At 39.7% G+C, this 21107-nt stretch overlaps 1 protein-coding gene across 5 annotated transcripts in view; it reads right to left on the bottom strand.

Annotated features, from left to right (window-relative positions):
• Positions 1-326: 326 nt before the first annotated feature.
• The window catches only part of FILIP1 (filamin A interacting protein 1), a 111384-nt gene continuing 90603 nt past the window's right edge, over positions 327-21107 (bottom strand). For 4 of the 5 annotated variants that reach the window (XM_074895925.1, XM_074895926.1, XM_074895928.1 and 1 more), the window contains 3 exons: positions 17513-20318; positions 10413-10636; positions 327-2636 (listed from right to left, as the gene is read on the bottom strand). In XM_074895925.1, the coding sequence (XP_074752026.1) occupies positions 10430-10636; positions 17513-20318 (3013 nt within the window). In that variant the 3' untranslated portion in view covers positions 327-2636; positions 10413-10429. The remainder of the gene's footprint in view (positions 2637-10412; positions 10637-17512; positions 20319-21107) is intronic. The other variant, XM_074895927.1, reaches the window with a different exon arrangement.

Here is a 21107-nt window from a genome sequence, read left to right on the forward strand (position 1 = left end):
TTCTTTACTTGCTTTAGATTCATATCCAAATTAGGTAATGTAAAAAATTGACCAGGAACATAAATGCATTGAAGATGAAATACACCTGTCAAAGTACTCTTTGCACATGTTTTATCCTCCAGGCATTTCTCTGAAATACTTCAGCTGCTTGCCAAGTGTCAGATCAGAATTTATTGTCCTACCTGCATAAACCATTATCAGTGATGAAATAGTGTGTATCGCCATGGATCTTTTATGACCAGTGTTACCAGTCTCCTACTCCAAAGTGCTGCAGTTCATAAAAAATATTTTAAAATCTAAATTATTTCAAATACACCACAACAGTATTTATGCTTTAAACAAACCTTTATTTTGTAAAGCTTAAAAACTTAATGTTATTTGCGAAACCGTAAATGTTTATATAGTTGTTTAGGAATCATAAATCAAAAGGGGACAATTTACACATATACTGAATCGGCTTTATATTAAAAACCAGACAAGGAAAAATATTTTCTACTTTGATTGGGACCTTTCAACTCCAGACTCAATTTCAGAATAAGATTTTACTTACATCTTACTCATATTTGAAAACTGAAGTTTATTTCAGGTATGTCACTGTCGCTTTCAAATAGCCAGCAATTTCATTCCAGATGAGCTCAATGTAGTTGTTAACATGGGTAAGTTTTGATTTGCCAGTAATGCTTTGAAAATGGAAGATCTGGGTCATTACAATGTTCATTCTAATGCACAGCAAATTGAAATGTGGCACATACTAAACTTTATTCACCTCAGCTGTATTACTCTCTGAAAGCTGGAATTCTTCTCAACTCTAAAATATGACCTACAGACCCAGATATGTTATTGGCATACCGTCTGCCGTAAGAAAAAAAAAAAAACAAAAACAACTTCTTAAAACACTTGGTGTACCAGTTGAAGCATAAGCTATACCAACAAAATGACTCTTTTGCAAGGATAAACACCATTTCTTTTGATTACTCAGTGTAGCTGTATTAGCAAACTCTTTACAATGCAGACCAACTCCGAGAAAGTTTATACGTGTCCCAGAATATCCTGCTTCTCTACAGTGAGAACATTTGCTGCAGAATTCCTGTCTAGAAGGAAAAGCAGCTCCCATGGCTCCCATGAAGATCAAATTGACTACACAGCAGTGCGATATTACAGCTTCAAAGATGAACTGTGACCTAGTCATCTCAGTGGGACACTGAGTTAATGCACTCTTTCTGGCGTCTCACAGCATATTTCCTGCAAGCAACACTGTTTTCCCTTCCAAAAAATAGTTTCTCCCAGTAGCTTCTGCAATTAAAATATCTGCAGTATTTTAAATATGTGCCAGTGACTTAGATTTAAAATAATTCATTATGAAACATAGAAGAAAAAAAGACCTTGCCTGAGTTGTATCCAGCTTTATAATTCATTCAAAAATCCTTCTGAGTAGAGCTGCCACAGAACTCTCTGGATGCTATTTGAAAAGCTACAGCCACCACTGTAAAACGTGCCCTTCGGCATATGCCAGAGTGCAAGGCATCTCATTCATACAGTCCTACTGGTCCAGGGCTAAATATTCTGATCATACCAGTCAAACATCTCTGCCAATGCAGCGAGAGCACAAGTTTAGAAACCATTAAGTCATTAAGGGCTTGCTGATAGATCCCTCTCAGTATCTTAACATCTGAATCAGTTTTACTATGTACATCACTGCGATACCACAGTGAGATACCAGTCAGAAGAAGGAACTTCCAAAGCCATACATTCTGACCCTATAAACAAATACATATATGAATACTGTCAACCTTAAGAAATTAAGAGTTAAAATTCAAACACTTGATTACATTTGCATAGTTGTGAAAATTTATTAGTTACAGTGTAATGAAAATCAACTTTTTTGGTACAGGCAGAAATAAAAACATATATAGAAAAAAAATCACAGCTTTAAAAACTGGCTTACATTGTTTAAAATGAGTAAATCTGGTTGCATTTCAAGGCATTGGACTTTAATACTTAATTTTATGCCAAACCATCACACAGTGCAAGAAATATTCTGCAATAGTACAAATTCCATACAGCAGTCTTCAGAGTATTTCGTCTCACAGAATCTCATGGTGGCAAAAAAATGTGCTGAATATTTTTCCATTTAAACACAAAACATTGCTGAAGTTAAATTTTTCTTTCTTTACATACTCTATTACAAAAATATCAAATTGTGGATTTGACAGTGTATTCTACAAATAAATGCACCATGGACAACAGGAATTGCAAATTTGGGACAGTTACTTTACAAAGTGTATTATAAAAATAAATTATATGGCAAACATCAAACAAAATCAAGCATGTGGCTTTGCAAATAAAAGTGAAATTCAGCTGGCAGAAAGACTGCTTCTCTCTCTGACTATGTACTTTCAAAATATCAGCAAGGCCCTTCATTTTTAAAGCTCTACCAAGAAAAAATATATAAAATCTAATGGAAGCAATAAATTCTTCCATGAATAATCAGTAGCACAAGTGACCCTGGTGTTGATGGTAGAGAGCTTCTACAGTGATCCATCCAACTGGCAAGGAGGGTGGTGCACACAGAGCGCGTATAGTGGGGGCGGTAACTCATCTAGAGTTCATGCGTAACTGGTGAATGATGACACTCTCTAAAAGAAAAGACAGCAAAACATTTGATTTTATGAAGCTGCAAATATAAGTTACTTTAAAGAAGAACAATCACAATGGCACTGCGAAGCATTTTTCTTCTACAAATGTCTCACACACTTATATCACTGGTTGCTAAAAACTGTCCTGGTGAATGCTACAAAGGTAAACTAAATTAGTACCAGGCTAGGGGTCAGAGGCCCTTCCACTTCAGTGTCAAGACCATCATTTGGGCATCCATAGACAAAAAGAAAATACAGCTGAATGGATTAAACCACAGGGACACCAAGGTTCCAGTCCCACTCCTGAATCAAGTAAGAGGAAGACTTGGAGTTGGGTCTCTTGTATCCTGTAAATCTGCTAGAAATCCTGAGATAGGGATGTCAGAGAGGTATGGGGTCATTTCTTTTTTTATTTAAATTTGGCTTAGAAACCTATGCTGGTTTTATTCAGCAAGTCTGCTTGAATTTTGCCACTGACTTCAATGGGGATAAATTTCAGCCACAGCATGCAAAACTAAGTGTTGGCATGGTCTCTGAAAGGCTGGGTTTAACTTTGCCCTGCATGTCACATAGGAGATTCCTGATCCTGATTAATTTCTGGACTCTGCCGAAATACTAACGATCTGGTCTTCTGTTCTTTTATCCATATAAACTGCTCTTACAGGCAACTTTTTTAATATGAGAATTTAGATATCAATCACATTATTCTCTGAAAAGGTATATTTTATGCATGTAAAATAATATAACTGTACCACTGCTAGCTAGAAATATACAGTTTTCTTCGTAGAAACACTAATTTTCTTAATTGAAACTATTTTTCTTGATTTCTTCCTCAATAGACTGAGAATTTTTCAAAGTTTACAGGACCCAAGAAATGACACTAATCATATGATTACTCCCTTTTACATTTTTATTGCCTTCTGCCTTTGTCTGCTTCCTAACTAATACCTGCAAGATGTTTGATTAAGTTACATTATCGTAAGAATCATGTTCTCCATGTACTCTTAATTTCAGGACTTTGCCACTAGATGGCAGGTGCCAGTGATGCTTTCCATACGTGGTGCATCAGAAAAGAAGGGCTAAGGTAACATTCAAGAAAATAGGTTCAAGCAAATGAAATAATAGAATTTCCAAAATGGAAAGTGTTTCTTTTCCATATAATTTTTCGACAACAAATGATTTTCAACAAGATATGTATACCAGTTCTACCAAATTTGAGCAATGACTATAAAAGAACCACAAACTACAGTAAGATTTTTAACTTACAACCAGTGCTGTTCTCTAACTTCAAGCTCTTGCGGAATATGATGTAAAAAGCTGCATTTAATTAATATCAGATTGTAACCTCAGGCAAATCCTCCCATTAACTTCAATGGGAATCACACAAACTGTATATTAAACATTTTTTTCTTAATATTCACTATGCACGTTATATATTAATATGGAATTTAGAAACAAAATTCCAAAACCCAAATGGGTAAGCAGAAAAATATCAAGCTCCTTGTAAAGGCTTAGTCACTGAATGAACGGCAAAACTACAGTAGGTTTCTGAATCAGTCTTCCTTCTACCGACCAAATAGAGCAATTATGCAGAAAAGAGTAGGAGAAATAATTAAAAACTCAAAGAATTTCCACTTCTATTATTCATTCATTTCTCACACACATATGCGTATGCTCATCATTTGTCTATCGGTTGTTTGCATTTGTAATGCTTATATATATGTGTGTATTATACACACACACGCATATATATACACTCTAGTTACTAAAAGAGCTGTCTGAGGAGTTGTTAACTTAAAATTATAGTAGGGCAGATTTTGTCAGAGTTCTGTTCGACCACCCCCTCTAGGAATATGATTTTATCTGTAGGATATGACTACATAAATTTTTCTAGTTATAAATGTGAATATTTCAAGAAGCTATGAATTCACTTAAAACAAACCAATTTATTTTAATGACAGGAAAAGAAAATGAAGTTAATGTAAGACTGCTAATGCTGCTTTCCATCCCACTGATGTGAATCAGAACTTCTCCAGGAAACACATCATTAACAGCTGGCCTATGAAAAATACCAGTTCATATAATGAAGCACATCAACTGACATTTTAACATAGGAAGTTTAATTCTTCTTACAATATATACAAACAACACCAGATGATACAAAAATGTATGTACCACAGACAATGCATGCCCAAGCAACAGAAGAGAATCATACATCAGTACTTTTTAAAATCCTGAAGAGGTTTTAAAGTGAAGAACCATTCATACCTGAGTGATTCATACCTGACTCTCAGAGCTGGTAGCTCTGTATGTGAGAGTAGTTAACTCTGATTGCATCTTCCAAAAAGCCAAGTAAGAGCAGTGTGTAGGGAATAAGATTCAAAGCAAAGTTAATATCTATAATGACAAATGTTGCATATAGTTTTACCTGAGAGAGCTCAGGAAAAATTAAGGGAAAGAGGGTAACTCACACTGACGTAGGGGAGAAAAATATTGCCCTAAATGAAAACAAGTTCAAAAGATGAGCTCACAGAAACCCCTGCCAGCAAACTACAGGTTACAGAGTGACTCAGTCAAATCAGCCACTGATGTGTGATGGGAACATACTAATTGCACTGAAAACTGTCCTGACTTTTGCAGCTTATGCCAAGCACCTGAAACCCAGCAGGACAGTAGCTTACTTTCTTTAAAGACATGCTCTTCCACATCTGATGAGAATTACTGAATATTCATGTAAATATTGAGCATGTTTTAGAATATATGTAGCCTATTTCAGGCAGTAACATGACTTGGCATCCAATTGGCATTAATCAACATAATAATGTGACTTTGGAGATTACTCACATGATGGTAATTACTATGTGCTGTAAGTGGTTTGAGGATTAAATATGGTAACATGCATACTCTAGGGGCATATTCAGAAGAGTCACAAAGTGTTATTTGTTTTTTGAAAAATCACACTAATGGATGTCATGAAAGGAAAGAAAGGTGGGCAAAATAAATCAAAATCTGTTTTTCTTGTAATATTTACTACTTAGCATGTTTACCGATCTGAGATAAATTCCCCAGGCATTAGGGATGAAGTTTTGTGCTCTCTCATTTTCAGTCCCACCTACTCAAATGTATTGCTCTGCTAATGACTGTATTAGCAATACTCATATGTAACAGTAATTCAGGTGATGGGACCTTATACAGGGAACACTATATAGTGGAAAACTTATTAGGAACTATATTTAAAATCACAGAGATCATCTGGAAAATTGCAGGTGCACCTTCTCAGTCCATATGTGATGCTCATGAGTGGGTTGGCATTTTCCCTGCTCTTCCACCTCTCCACCTAACTGCTGTCCTAAGCCGTATGTTTCCACTGCTGGGCTTGAGTTATCACAGCTGCTTATACGGCCATGCAGTCAGCCAGAGTAGGGCATCTCTCCAGCTGACATTAAATACTACCAAAAATACAGAGATTGTGTCTCAGCTAGCTCAGTTCCTGAGGAAGCACTGTAACTATGATTATTACCATGGGTTGAGTGCATTTTGCTACTGAAACTGTTCTTCATCACTTCATTAATCTTCATTAAAAAAAAAAAAAAAAAAAAACCAACAGAGAGAAAAAGGTAAGAGAGAGAAAGCATGAGGATGAGTCACTCTAGATGATCGCCTGGGCAGAGGAAGACTTGGTTTCTGCACCGTAATCCTGTAATGTAGAATACACAACAAGCCTTGTAAATAAAAGTTCTAGTATTTTCCTATGGATCGCTGTATCAGAGTTTGATTCTTTGGTGCCTAGTAAAATCTGAGGTCTAAACAAAGCTTGTCCTTGTGGTGTTTCTGACATCACTCTCTTGTGTTCATACTTTGATATACGAAGGTGAAATCATGCTACATTCTTCGGTGCAGTGGGGCACTGCTAAGGTCTTTCTTCTCTTCTCTGTTGCCCTTTTCATTACATTGGAAGACCTTCTTAGATTCTAGAGACCTCTACTGCTTTGTCAGATTTGGTTGAAATTGGTTGATGTGTTCAATGTTATTCATCATCGAAGGACAGATGGAAGGATGGATGAACACAGACACTTCATCTTATAAGCCTTCTTTTCACAAAAGGCCAGGTTCAAAGGCAGCCTTTGGAACAGGGACCAGAATCCAGGGGGCTCCCTCCTCCTAGATCAATATCCTGACTACTCAACCACTCTCGTCTCTGCTCAGTGAATACTGAAGCCCTCCATGCAGAACATCACAGCCTTTACAGGAGGGAATGAGAATGCCACCTTCTTCCCCCTTGACTGTCTGTCAGTGCCACTGGTGAACCTGGTTGGAGCTGATGTGGGTCTGAGTCTCCTCAGATACTGGTGGAAAGGGGGGCCCATCTCCCACTTTAAAAGACAGGTTTCAATCAAAAGCTTTTTAAAATAGGCAGCACTACCCCTACATTTGTGTGGTATTTGACCTACTAGAAGGCATTCCTGATTCCACAGCCACTTTAAAACAGCCATGGGTTTCCTACACCCGCCTTCTTCCTTTTTCTGGCCCGAGAGCCTGGAACTAAGCTATGTTAAAGCTAGCCTTTATGCTTTTTGCCAGATTCCTTTTAGTTCACATCAGTTCCTCAGCTAAGTTCAAACTTTTGCCAGCTCAAGGGACAACCACATGGAAGTGAATACTTTCTTGGCCATAGGTGACAAAGACAGGACTACAGCTTTTTACTCCAGTGTGGGGTTATATCCTGACTTTAAGGGACCATGAATCTGTGGCTTGATTTAAAGCCCGTAGAGGAAATACAAGAATACCTAGATTATGGAGCTCGATTAGGTTCAGAGGCTGCAGTGCTAGTTAAGTCACAACTGAAACACTGACTAGACAAGTGCAGTGGGAGAACTTGAGGAGGATCTTCAGGATGCCTCTGGGGCTTAAACACTGTCTCTAGACTTGGTTGTCTAAATTGTCTTCTGGAGCTGACCTACTGAATGGAGAATCCTACTGTAGTCACTAAACATAACTGTATCCAGATTCAGAGGAAATTCCAACATAATAGAGACAGTTACGTTTCCACTTTTAAGACTTCTGAACTATAGGCTTTCTTTTTTCTTCATCTTACCCTTCTTTTACCTTTAAGAAACAAGAATCTCACATCAATAAAAATGAATGTTAAAAATGGTTAAGTACAACTAAATACCTATCTTTAGCTAATGGTTAAACCAGTTGCCTGATTCCAACTCTTAATGCTTCTGCTATGGAGCAAAAGTTCCTTTTTGTTGTGCTGCCTCCGGGAAAAATAACAGGATCCTCAGTCTGACCTGTCTGGAATTTCTTGAGTCTGTCTCATGAAATCCTACTGACTCTACAAGAGTAATCCCCAGCTTGTGCCTGCAGTTCTGGTTCAGTTGTGCTAATCTGTGTGTCCTGGATTTCAGGTACTGTAAGGCTGGTTTGTTTCTTCAGGTGAATTAGTTTCTTAGATCTTAAGCAAAACAAACAAATTTGTCAACCACGGGCAGACATAGAATATTACCTTGGATATAGCAACAGTTAACAAAGGAACTAACTTTCTTTGAAATAAGGATCTGAAAAGGAAGGCTTAAGGCAGCTGTAGTTCATCACTGTATCAAGCCACATTAGCTTGGGGCTCATGTTTGCAATATTATTTAAATGACTGTTTTGACCTGGAGACTTGCTTCACTGCCAGTATTTAGAGTGAATATCCTGCAAAAAGCTCTTAATAATGTGTTTTCTTCAAACATCTGCTAAAAGTCTACATTACAGTAAGAACAGTAAGATCTCCAACAATTTATTGACAAGTTGAGGCTTTTAAGTGGTAACAATTAGTTGAAGGGATCTGATGTATTTCTGGCATAGTAACTCACATTGCTTTCTAATTCCAGTTTCCAAGTTTTATCTGAAATACTGGGAATTGAGTGTTAAGAAAAATGCTAATAATGAATCTGATTTTTAGATGTTGTAGGAACCAGAACCTTGAAATTAACAGGTACTGCAGGTGCTGCACATGTAAAAATTGAAACCTACTTCTTTTCTAATGCGGCAGCACTTTTTACACTACAGACAAAATGCCCTTCATGTGAATAGTAAAATGCCCTTCATGTGAATAGTAAAATGCCAGCTTTACACTGGGATAATGGCCATATCTGGATCTTAAATTGGAGAGCAATGCAAACTGCAGACTGAAGACTAAACATTGCTTGGACTGAATATAATTTTGTTGACCTTCTGTTGCAGATTCTTCCATCAAATCTCTTCTTCCATACAGAAAGCCATTTAATATTCCACCCACTAGTACGTATTCTTTTCTGAGAATTGTATTTATTATTTATTGGTTGTCTTCCTTCTTGACTTCTGAAAGCTATTCCTAACCACTGGGTCCTTTACAGCTTGTTGTGGTGGTGAAGGTATTACACAATCTTTAAAAACGCTCATTTGTCAGTCTGCTCAGCTCCAATTCTTTTGGTTGTGACTTTCTTCTGTGGAAACTGATTACTTAATGGAAATGCCCTTTAATAACTTTACTGTTATTAAATAAACAATCATTACAATCATCGGCATCCACACCATTTACATGCTGGAACAGTTCTTTAAAACATGCTTAAAAATGCAAACATATAAATGAGGAAATCACAAAGAGGGAAGGAAAAAGGATGAATCATCATGGTATTGTGAGGCTGTCTGTACTGAAAGACAGAATGTTTCAAACAACTGAGAATTGAGAGTAACTTTCACACCAAACTCTTATCTCTTTCTGTCTGTACCTGAGCTGTGCCTTTAGACAGCAGTTTCTGCCACCACCAGTTTATGCTGATTTCCCCTCTAAGGCATAAGGATGCTTGGCAACTAAGGTTTAAATATAGCACAAGTTTATCCCACCAGGAAAACTGAAAACCTAGTGAAGTCAATGGAGTGACTTGCTTCATGGCCTTTAGTCGTCTCTGGAGCAGGCACAAATGGACTGTATTGATTTTAGAAAGATCAATGTTTCTCAAGCTTTTTCTAAAGATTAAACACCTTTTGGCTCACTTGCCTTCATCTGACCCCTGAGCTGGCAGTATCCCAGTGTGTGTAAGTCAGGGACCTGGCTGTAAGTAGTCTACAAGCATTAACCCCCTCTGGAAGAAATAAACTGCTGTTTAGCACTGCTGCTGCCAAATGCTGTGCAACCCCCCCTACCCCCTTGAATTTTGTAACCACCTTGAGAAAGCAGCTCACCACTGAGAAACGCTGATTTGGACAGGAGACTCCTAGAGAAGGCTGGGCTTCCCCTCCCTCCCACACCTGAGGTACTAGCTTTCACTAAAACAGGATCTCAAGTGTGCTGACTCCTGGCACTGGTTCCCTAGGTAAGGTAGCATCTCAGTAATGTGATCACAGGCAGGAAGTGCCCCATGCAGTAGCAAAGGTGGAAAGTTATCCATTAAGGTGGAAGACAATCTAGAAAGTGACCAAACTTCATTCGATCTATTAAAAAGTGACCAAGTCTATCATTAAGAATTCCTGAACTAGATTAATAACCTAGTGCAGTTGCCCCTTCTCCCTTCCTAGGCTGAAAATCTTCCTGGTGTACAACTGCCTTTTTGATGGCTTTTTTTTTTTTTTTCTTTTGTAAACTTCAGTAAGAAAACAAAAGGATGTTGTTACTTAAGTAGTCAGTGCACACACTTATTAGTTCGTTGTAAGTGACAGCTGCAGGACTTCATTAGTACAGGCAAATGTGAGCAACTACACAGACAGGGAGCTGACTTCCATGGTAGCAGCAAAACCTGCAGAACATACCCCCTGAGCCACCGCCATCAACCCTGACCCCCGCACAGGGAGGCAGAGCTGCTGGCTGAAGATTTCTTCAGTTCTATTTTCATTGACTGAGTCTCGGCACGAGGCTCGAATTTTGTCACATTTCCTGCTCCTGGGGCTGCCACTACTGGCTTTCCTGCTTTCATACCTTTTGACACAGGAATGCGGGTGGGTGTAGGTCTCGGGGATGACCCATCCTGTCCTGTCTGCAAAAGAGAGAGACAGAGAGAAGTTACATGAATGGAGGACTTTCCCTTCTGATACATGCTCATGTTATATTTTTCACTGGCTCTTCCTTTAACTCTCAAGCAACAATGTCCCAGATCACACCTATTAGCAAATTATCTGGAACCTGGCCATAGCACATACTGCTAGAATAGGGCCAAAGGTACAGCTGGGATCAAACAAGTTTCCCAGAGCTGGGGTCCGGTGTTTTGGATCAAGATGTCATAGGGTTGGGAATCCCTGGAGAACTCCAATTCCACAGCATGACACAATGCAGGAGAGCCTTAGAGGCTACTGAAGCACTGGTTTAGGTGTTAGACAGGTACAATATTAGCATCTTGCACAGAGACTAGCATAGAGTCTCAAAACAGTATAGTCATGTATGGCTAATGCTGAACGCAGAGTAACTGCCATATTTTGAGCTGGGGCAAGATTTCTCAGCATTATATTGAACTTTGCTTCCCAAAGTATGCTGGGGCCACTTATTTCTGCACTGGGACATGCAGGGGGGTGGGAGAGAGAGACAGAGCAAAGGTATGGATTTCCTTTTCCTGTGGCTGTGGGAGGAGGGATGTGGGAGAGGGCTTTCCCCCTCCCAGACACAGCCACAACTTGATGAACTCTGGTGAGGGTGAAGCAGGCAGCCCAGATTTCCTGGCATACCTCAAGGCAGTGCAGGCATTGTCACTTTACTATCTCTGCCAGTCTTCTGCCCTGGACAACAGCCTATAAAGCACACTTATCCTCAAGTATGAGGACTTCAGAACAAAACAAAAGGCCTAAGTGGTTGAGGACCCAAGTATGGGGCTGGCAGACCCAACACGGCTTCTACAAGGGATCTGTGCCCTTCTGGACCACCAGCTGGAGACCAGGCTGGCTATTCTGTAGCTTTGAAAATGCAATCAGTACATACATTTAGGCAACTGAATCCCACCGTATAAACGCAGAAGGAGCACTTGGATAGGACAAAAATATTCAGAAGGATCAACTGGTATTTTGTATCTACATTTGCCGGACAATGTTGCACATACTCTGCAAGGCCAAAACTGGAAGCTACCCCTTATGGACCATGACCTAATGAAAATATTTATAACCATTACAAATCTGAAACAAAAACGTGTTTTATCTTTTGTAGCGTGCAGTACAGACACAAATGTTAACGGTGACAACTTCAGTGTCTCAGCTGAATTTCATATGGGACTTTTTTCTGTTCAGATAATGGACAAAGAATTTGATCTCACAGAAGAGAACTGTTCTCATAAGATCCTGGAATCCTAGCTAGACCTGTCGGCTAAATGACTAAATTCTGCAACTTACGACATGTAAGCAAAATAAAACTAAACTGCTGAAATAGACCAAATTAGGGAATCACATCGACTACAACATGTATTTGCATTTATTTCAAAATGCTCTTAAAAATGCTCCACGAAGGAGCATTTTTCTCTCTCGAAGGATTTCCAGCCAGTAGCATCAGAGCCTTCTGTCTGCATCCTGAGTATTCAAAGGAAAACCATTCCTTAATCTTCTAAGAACAGTTCAAAACCCCATGTGTACACACACCAAAAAAAATCACAATTGGAAAACTTGAATGCTGTCTGCCTGGCAGGAAGGAAGCCATTTTCAATAACTAAAAGCAACATTTACAATAGCAGTCTAAAGGCTAATATGGAACTCACATGTAGATGTCAAAACAAGTTAGGCCCATACAATTCTGTAGGGCAAAACATGCAAATGCATTCCATCAGCCTCGGAAAATATGTCAACATCCCAGGGAACCCAAATGACAAACATCTTGTACTCACTGAAAGAGCTCCACAGTGTGTAAACATGAGGCAATCAAATGAAGTAGCTGGAATCTCAGGCATTTTTCAGCTTTATTCACATGTAAATTATTAACTAAGGATTTGGGCCTTTCAAGTTACTCATTTCAAGCCTAAATCATTCAAAAGCACTTTGGAAAGAACTCCAACTTGCTTTAAATTTCTTAGTTGCTTTGCTTATGGCATATTAACATGTTGATCCTACGGAAGCTAATGCCTGCTTCACGTGCATCTGCAAAAGCATTTTGTGTTTGCTAAGTGAAATGGCACAAAGGTGGCTGTTCACCAAGCAGTCAGTCCCCTTTGCTGAGAGTGACACTCTTCAGTACCCATCTGTAGTGTCTGTGGCACAGAACCCACAGGACTGTCTGGCTCTTGGTCAGTTCTTCCAAAAACAAAGCTCTGAGCAAATTCCTCCAGTCCTGTTTGTAGGCTGTTGTCTTCTGGCTGATAACAGGAACGTGGCTCCAACCAGAAACCAACTTGTGCCCGAGCCACGGGCCGGCAGGACGCAGAGTGATGCTGGCTGGCTCCTAGCTGGCAGGACGTAGTGCTGGAACAGCACAGGGGGCCAGAGCGAGGTTAGTAAATCCATGTTAGAGTGAGAAAAATACACGCAGTCTCTAAGCTAGTTAGGTCAATAATCAGCGCTCATTGCAGACACTGGCAGGTCTATTAAGCTGTGAGGTGGCAGTAAGGTCAGACAGTCCCATTAAAGGAAGAAAAGCAATTTGGATATACAGTACACTTGGCGTGTTTTAGTGATTTATAACAGATTCTGCTTAAGGCATTTTATTGACACAAAGAGTGCTTTCATGCACACATTCACTTTTGAACTATTTTAATAACAAAGGTGCTTTTTCAGCACTTGTTCCCGATCAGATCAGGAACCCGCTTGCCCTGGACAGCAATGGTTCAGTTCAGCAGCTGACATAGGTAGCTAGTGCAATTTGAGATGCCCTGGGCTACTCAAGCTATCTGCACTAGGGCTGGTAGATAAGGCAGAGGACCCAAGGAGACCTGCAACCTCTGATAAAGCAGCTGGAAGTTCGGTAGACTACTTGACAGCACTTAACATGACACTAAAGAAGCATGTTTAGGCAACAGAATCGTGAAAGGGTTGACTATCTAGTCAATACAGTCAGTGGAGCCCAGTGGGCAATTCAGCTCACGCTGAAGGTAGGGACGGGACTGAGGTCTCAGCCAAATCACCCTCCAGTCTCCTCGGAGTGAGCACACAAGGCTCAGGGCTGACACGGGGACTGATGACTAGGGACTGACTCAGTTGTCCGCACTGAGGCATCTTGTGCCATCTGAAGTATCCTGTCAGCTTTCGCTGCAGAAACTACAAGTCCATGTTATACATACCAGACTCACACATGTGTCTCAACCGCCATCGGGCATGCAGATAGCACCATGCACCTCTATGTGGGCAAGTGAGCTGACCCCTAGATTTCTGGTAACTCTAACAGAAGCTTAAGAGCATATATGGGACAAAGAGCTAAATTTAGATGCTGATCTCAAACTAAATGCTGCCCAAATAAAAAGTAGCCTTACAGCTGTGTTAACATGTGCCCAGTGAGCTCTGGCAGCCAAGAGCCTTTCAGCCATGCCTTGCTGCCTTCGTCACAGGACACCCTGCATGGCTGGTGCTGTGCCACTATGCTGGCTCTGCTGCAGCCGGGATTCCCTCTGCTCCCTGCAGATTTCATGTCACCAGATTCACTGTGTACCCTGGCAGCATAAACATCTGGTGCTGGATGCCAGGCTTCTAGGAGGTGGGAAGCACAGGGATAAAGTGATTATAAGACTAACAACCATCCTGGTAGCCAAAAAGATCCAAATTCACCAGCAATCCTACAGCTAAATATAAGGCCTAAATCAAAAAACATTTCTTAGATAGGGGCACCACAGTTGGGTTTTTTCCCAAAGAATATTTGTTTTTATTCTGTGAGTTTTTTACTGTAAACTGTATTAACTGTTCTGTGAACAGGGACTTGGGGCTAATGTGCTAAGATGAGACTAAGAACCAGGCTACAGTTTCAGGCTCATTTTGGTCTGCATATCCTCTGGTCTCAGAGTCTTGAATTTTTTGTTGTGCTGTGGTCCATCTGTAATAAAAAATTTACCTGATAAATCTGCTAGGGTAGTCCAAGTATTTTCCTGGGAGTGGGTCTGACTCAAATCAAGCTAAGGAGGAGCAAACCCCATTTTTTACAGTTCTGTGGTAATTATCCAAATCCATAGGCTATCATATAAAGGGCAGTTACCAGCTTAAAGTTTGGTTCTTTTTTTTTTTTAATCAAAGTGGCAACGGTTCTGTTAAAGACTGAATTCAATCCAACTGGTCAACAGTCAACACGACATCAGCTCCTGCCATGGAGATCCCTGGGACTGGACTAGGGTGGGTGGCAGCACTGGTGTGACGAGGCCAGCTGCTCAGCTGGCCAGCCCTGTGCTTGTGCAGCAGGCAGAACATGAAGTGCCTCCAAAACATTTGGGTCCAGTGAGCTCATGTGCCAGTGGAGACACAGTCACTGACCGGTGCCTTTTTTGGTTCATCTTTCTGTTTAAGTGCTCAAAGATTTCCCAAGTTCTCCTGCAGGTACCCATGTCTTTCTTTGGATCAGGGTCTCATTTTATCTAAATCAAAACTGTTGCAGACTCAGAAGAGGGCTTGGATCAGGGAAATATATAAATCTCTAGCTACTCCAGAGTGTATGTCTGTGTAAATCAACACAACCATAACACCCCTTAATCCATGCAATTCATAAATCATGATAGTCCATCACGAAACCACAGTCTCTGATTCTGAACTCACATATACAGGTAGACACCACACTTCAGGCTGAATCTTTAGAAGTACCATGTGTGCACCTTAAAATTGACTTCACCTGCCACATTGAAGATAACTATAAATTCAAATTGGAAGAAGAGTTAGATGTTTTCAAATATGAAAACAGTAACTGCAAATTTGTTATAGCAACAGATGAGAGCCAGAAATTTCAGAATTATTTTCCCCTTTGTAGCTTGGCACTGCATTAGTACATTGTACAAAGCATCTTGTATGAGGAGAGTTAAGAAAAAAATTGAAACCAGCGAGCTAAGAAAGCAGCTGTGTATCAGTTTGTCTTCTCTAATTTTTGAACTTAAACCCTCAAAATTATATCGATGTTGGTTTCTTCTAGGGTTACTGAGTAAATGATCACAACTTGTTTTTTCTCACTAGGGGTATTGAAATGTGTTTGTAAAGTAGTCATTTGCAAAACAGATGGTGAGCATAGAAATTCTATTTTTTTTCAGGGGGTTTGGGAGGAAAAGGCCCATTTGGACTAGTTCAGAGTTCCCCACTCATCTGACTAGGGACCTTAAAAAACAAAGGGAAGCATAAGATAAAGTAAATCTTATGGTTGAACTATTTTCCTCACATTCCAAATCAGTGAGAATGAAGTGAAGAAAGAAGCCACTTTATAGCTAGATGAAAACAAAACAAAAAAGTTTTGTCTGCCACAGTTCAGTGCATCATCACAGTAGAGACAGACATCTCATAAAAAAGAATGAGGAACTCTTAAAAAAAAAGTTTTTCAAGCTTCTGAGAGACAAAGGAGTTTGTAAATTAATTGCTTCAAGACTTTAAAAAAAAAATGAACAGTTGCCTCTAATATGTAGGAAAACACTGTAAAGTAGCTACAATACATTATATATGTGGGGAGAAAGAGAGAGAGCGCACATGTAAAATTCCAAATAGATCCACATGATGTACATAAGTTTTCTCAAGTCAGAGGGCTTAAATGTGAATGGCAGCCTCTCTCCAAAAGTGTGGAAGCGTATCTTAAATACACTTTGACATTTCAGCTTGGAAAGAGATGGCTGAAGAGCTGTCTTGTAGGGTTCTGCAGACTCCTGAGCGGCATGAACAAATGAACAGGGGATGACTATTCAGTATTTGTCAAGATACAAGAAAGAGGCTGTAACCAATGAAGGTACTGCATAAAAGGTATCAAACAAAAGAGCATTTTTCCCAGAGCCCACAACTGAATTCAGTGCCCCCTGATGTTGTGGAAACAACAGTATAAATGAGTTCAAAAAGCAATTAGAAGAATAAATAGAAGAAAAATCTGACACGGTCTATTAAACACAAAGATGTGTCTACAGGCCCTGGTTCAGAAAGAAATACCTACCTATTGCCAAAAACTGTGAACAGACGCTGAAAATAATCTTCCCCCAAGCATCTGCTGCAGGCTCTGTCTAGCTAAATAAGCTTTTGGACTAATACAGTACTGCTGGCTTTCTATTTTGGTTAAATTTTTCTTTCCCAGAGTATTTCCAACTAAAGCAATGCAAAACCATGTCCAGTAATAAACCTTGGGGGAAGACTATCAATAAATACGTCCAATATGTTTAAAGACAAAGATGAGAGACTGATTTAAGTATGAAAAAGAAGTCAGGGTATGAAAAAGAAGTCAGGGTGCCACCACAGAGGCACAGAAAGAAAGCATAAAAAAATACGTTAGAGGAAGCACTATTGTAATACAGCACTTACAGAAGTTGAGAATTTCAGAAGAACAGAAAAAGCTTTACTATTCACTGGCTGAAAGAGGCTTGGAGTTGTAAGCAGTGATAGCATGTGTGCCTACTTATTCCTTCGCAGTTCAGTACTACAGCAGATAGTAATTGAATTATTACTATAATGGGATTATACCAAAGAATACCAGCCTGCATGATCAGACTCTAAAGACCCACCAGCTGGGCCAAAAATCATTATGAGTGTTTACAGGAGGAACTTCGAAGGGCCTTCCTTTGAAAGTTACTCCTTTGGGAGATAATGCCAAAAGTATACCAGCACCCAACACTGGTACAAAAATATATGAATAAGGCAAATTCTGATTTTATAGTTAAGCTCGTATTTGAAACAAATGTAGGGAAGTCAAGAGTTTCTCTTTGCCCCACCCATTTTCTCCGCTGGCCTCTCAAACCCAAACTATGGTTGCCTTTCTCCTTACTATGAAGACTACATCATGAGATGACACTGCTTACCACTGATTGTGTTCCTCGGGTGGAAGATGTTGTAACAGGCGTTATAGTGATAGTACTTGTCACCTTGCTTGCTGCAGGTCGCGAGGACAGGTTGTTCCGGGGTGATCGAAGAACGGTACCGGTCGCAAGTTCTTTCTCTGCTGCTATGTTCATCGGTCTGACTGTTATCACAGGACTTGCACCATCAGGTGCAGCACTGGGAGAGCGTTTAAACTGGGAACCTAAGTGGATGTGGATTTTGTTGTCTTCTGTCGTAATAATGTTTGCGTTGGCATTATACTTGCGGATTGGAGTTGGGACGGTTTGTTTTTCTGGTGTCACTTTGAAGACAGCCCTTCCCATGGTCATATCTTGTGACTGAGGAGAGACAGAGATTTCTGCCGGTGCTGCAGATGTTGATACTGTCATAATCTGAATTGGCGATGCAGGTCTGTCGGCAAAAGGTGCTCTCCCTCCCTCTGGCGACTTTTCCCTGGAGAATGTTGTTATAGTGACTGGAGACACAGAACGATCTGGACCCATGGGACTTTCACTGCCTTTTCCTTTTTGTGGCATAACGTTTGGAGAGGGAATGATGGTTATTCGTGGCTTCTGATTTCCCAAAGTAGGAATGACAGTGGTACTTGAAAAAAATTCCTCTGAGGTTGGACTGGTTATCTCCAAAGTAGCTGTGCTGTTCTCGTGGTCTGGTGTCACCCGAATATGAAGAGGTTGGCCCTGCTTTGGTGAAAGGACAACCTCCCCTGGATGCACTGGACTACTGTGCATTCGGGGTCCTTTATCAGGAGTTCCCTGAGCCCCAGCTTCCCTCTTTCTCATCCATGGTATCCAAGATTTCCTCATTGCAAGTTCATTTGCTGCTGGAGGATACCTCTCAAGCACTGAAGAACGCTCCATGGGTTTTTTCAGACCTACCTGTCGCAGATTGCTCATGATGTGATTTTCCTCCTGGAAGGATTTCCTTATAAACACTGCTGGAGTTTCTTCTTCTGCTGCTTCACTGCTTACAGCATCTGTTTGCACACCGGTGGATGTCACGGGAACATCGACCATTCTTCGTCCGTTTATGCTGGGTCTCAGCGCACGGCTGTAACGCTTAGAAAGCTCCAGCTCTCTTGTTAGGTTCAGAACTTCCTGCCCCATGCTCTTGTTTTTATTTTCTTCTTCCATAAACCTTTGCTGCAGAACCGAATAATCAACTTGGAGCTGAGAAAGCTGGTCTTCCTTGTTCATCAGCTCATGGATTTTTTCCTTAAGAGCTTGAACTTCTGCTTTCAAATCTCTGCTTTTGGCCTCTTCCAGACGAAACCTGTGCCTCAACTCTGCCTCCTGGCTCACTGCTTCACCTTTTTCTATTGCTTTGGTTTTGGCAATCTGGAGTTTCATCTCCTCCAGCTGTTGAGAAAGAAAGTTAGCTTTATCCTGCTCAGTCCTAAATTTCTGCTCTAGCTGATCATATTCATCTTCTGTTTTCATCAAATCTCCTTCAACCACTTCCAATTGTTTGAGACGCTTTTTCAGTCTCTCAATTTCAACAGTAAGTTCTTTAATCTTGTTGTCCTCATGACAACCATGCTCTGGTCCTTTCCTGGTTCGACCTCTTGTAATTTCTCTTTCTACTTCCTCCATACCATCAATTCTTTTCTGTAACAGGTCAACTCTACAGCTTAGTTCAGAGGATTTTTCTTCTTCACTTCTCAGTTTGCCAATTAACTCATCCCTTTCCTTTGTCAAACAAGACACTTTTTCCTCCATTTCAGATTTCAGTTTCAAAAATTTCTTACTTTCTTCTATCAGTTTCTCTGTTACATCCATAACTTTCCCTTGTTCCACTTTAAAATTCTTGTTTAGACACTCAACCTTTTTCTCCTCCTGTTTTATTTTTTCCATCATATTTTTTCGTTCATCAACCAACATTACAGTAAATGATTTCAGCTTTGTAAGGTCATCTTTTAAGCTTATTTCAGCCTTTTCCAACTTGCTTTCTGATGCCTCAAGGTCTTTAACTCGAGTCTTCACCAATTCCAACTCATTTATCAAATCCTTAGTCAAATTCTTTTCTTTCTCCAAGCTTAAGTGTAGCTGGGTGCATTCAGACTTACTTTTACTGAAAGCCTCTTCTAGCTTCTCTAGTTCTGACATTCTTTTCTGCAATTTTTCCACTTCAAGTTTCAACTCTTTGCTATGGTGTTCTTCCTCTTGCAGTTTATTTTTCAGCTCTTTGCACTGGGATTCAGTTTTTGTGATCTCTTCATCTTTCCCCTCCATTTCAAGCACACGCTTGCGCAGGTTTTCCACTTCTGCCATTAAGCTAGAGTTCCCACATTCCCCGTTTGCTATTTTATCTCTTAGTTCTTGAAGCTCCTCCTCAGCTTTTTGAAGATTTTTGTTAGTTTCTTCTAGCTCCTCTATTCTGCGAGTCAATCCCACTAGCTTAAGCCTTAGCTGTCTATTATGTGACTCTTGATTAGCCAGTTTAGCAGTCATTTCCTCATGTTCTTGAGAAAATGATGATGTTTTATGTTCAAGTTCTGCCTCTAACTTCATCAGTTTTTGTCCATCTTCTTTTGTTTTTGCACTAATAATTTTAAGCTTTTCTTCTTCTTCCTTTAGTTTTTGATTTAAGTCCTGTATTTTCTGGCTTTGTTGACCAAGTTGTTCAATATGCATTTGTCTTTCATCCACCAGCATGAGTGCAAATGATTTGAGCTTGACTAGTTCTTCTCTTAGTTTAGTGAGTCTCTTTGTATGTTCCTTCTCCTTCCGGGCTTGATAGATCTTCTCCTGCTCAAGAAGTTTTTTCAGCCTGAAAGAAGTTAAAAGACATGCATTAAACTAAAAAAAAAAATTAAAAAAAAATATATATATATATATTTCTCCATTTTTTAAATCACCTTCATTTTATCAGGTTTTTTTCATTAACAACCTAGGTCATCTTTCAAGAAATAACTACCTACTACAGTTACATTCCCAAACCAAATATTTTAAGTTCCAAAAGTTAACTGAAAACTATGTAAAATCATCTAGAAATCTGAAAAGCAGTGATACTTTATACATGTATAGATAAAAAATACATCAGATTTTAATTCCATTACATTTATTTCTCTGTTAGGATGACGTTGGTAAAAGTACATAATATCCCAGCAGGACAGGTATATCTACTCACCAATCCATTTATACCAAACCTGCTTTACAAGGTGGACTCCTCCTTACGCTTTGCATATGCAAAAATATGTACAATAAGATTAAAAATGAAAACTAATTCCTATATGCATCCATACATAAATGGATCAATCCTGGTTATAAATAAACCAGCAGGACATAATATTACAATAGCACACAACTAATAACCATCTGGGCATCACATGCATAAGATATTAGCAGGAAGATTTGCCAGCACAGTGACTGTTATGTTTAAAAGTTTCTTCTTCCAGGCACATTTTCATTTACAATAGTAGATTCTGTGGAGTGCAAGGGTGAGACTAATCAAACCTTTGGCTACAGCTAACCTCTGATGGAAAATGCTCTTCTTTATACAGTCTGTAAAGCTGTATTTTCAGACAATACAAAAGATCATGATACACAAATTAGGTGT

Source organism: Athene noctua, chromosome 1, assembly GCF_965140245.1.
Source record: "Athene noctua chromosome 1, bAthNoc1.hap1.1, whole genome shotgun sequence".
NCBI lineage: Eukaryota > Metazoa > Chordata > Aves > Strigiformes > Strigidae > Athene > Athene noctua.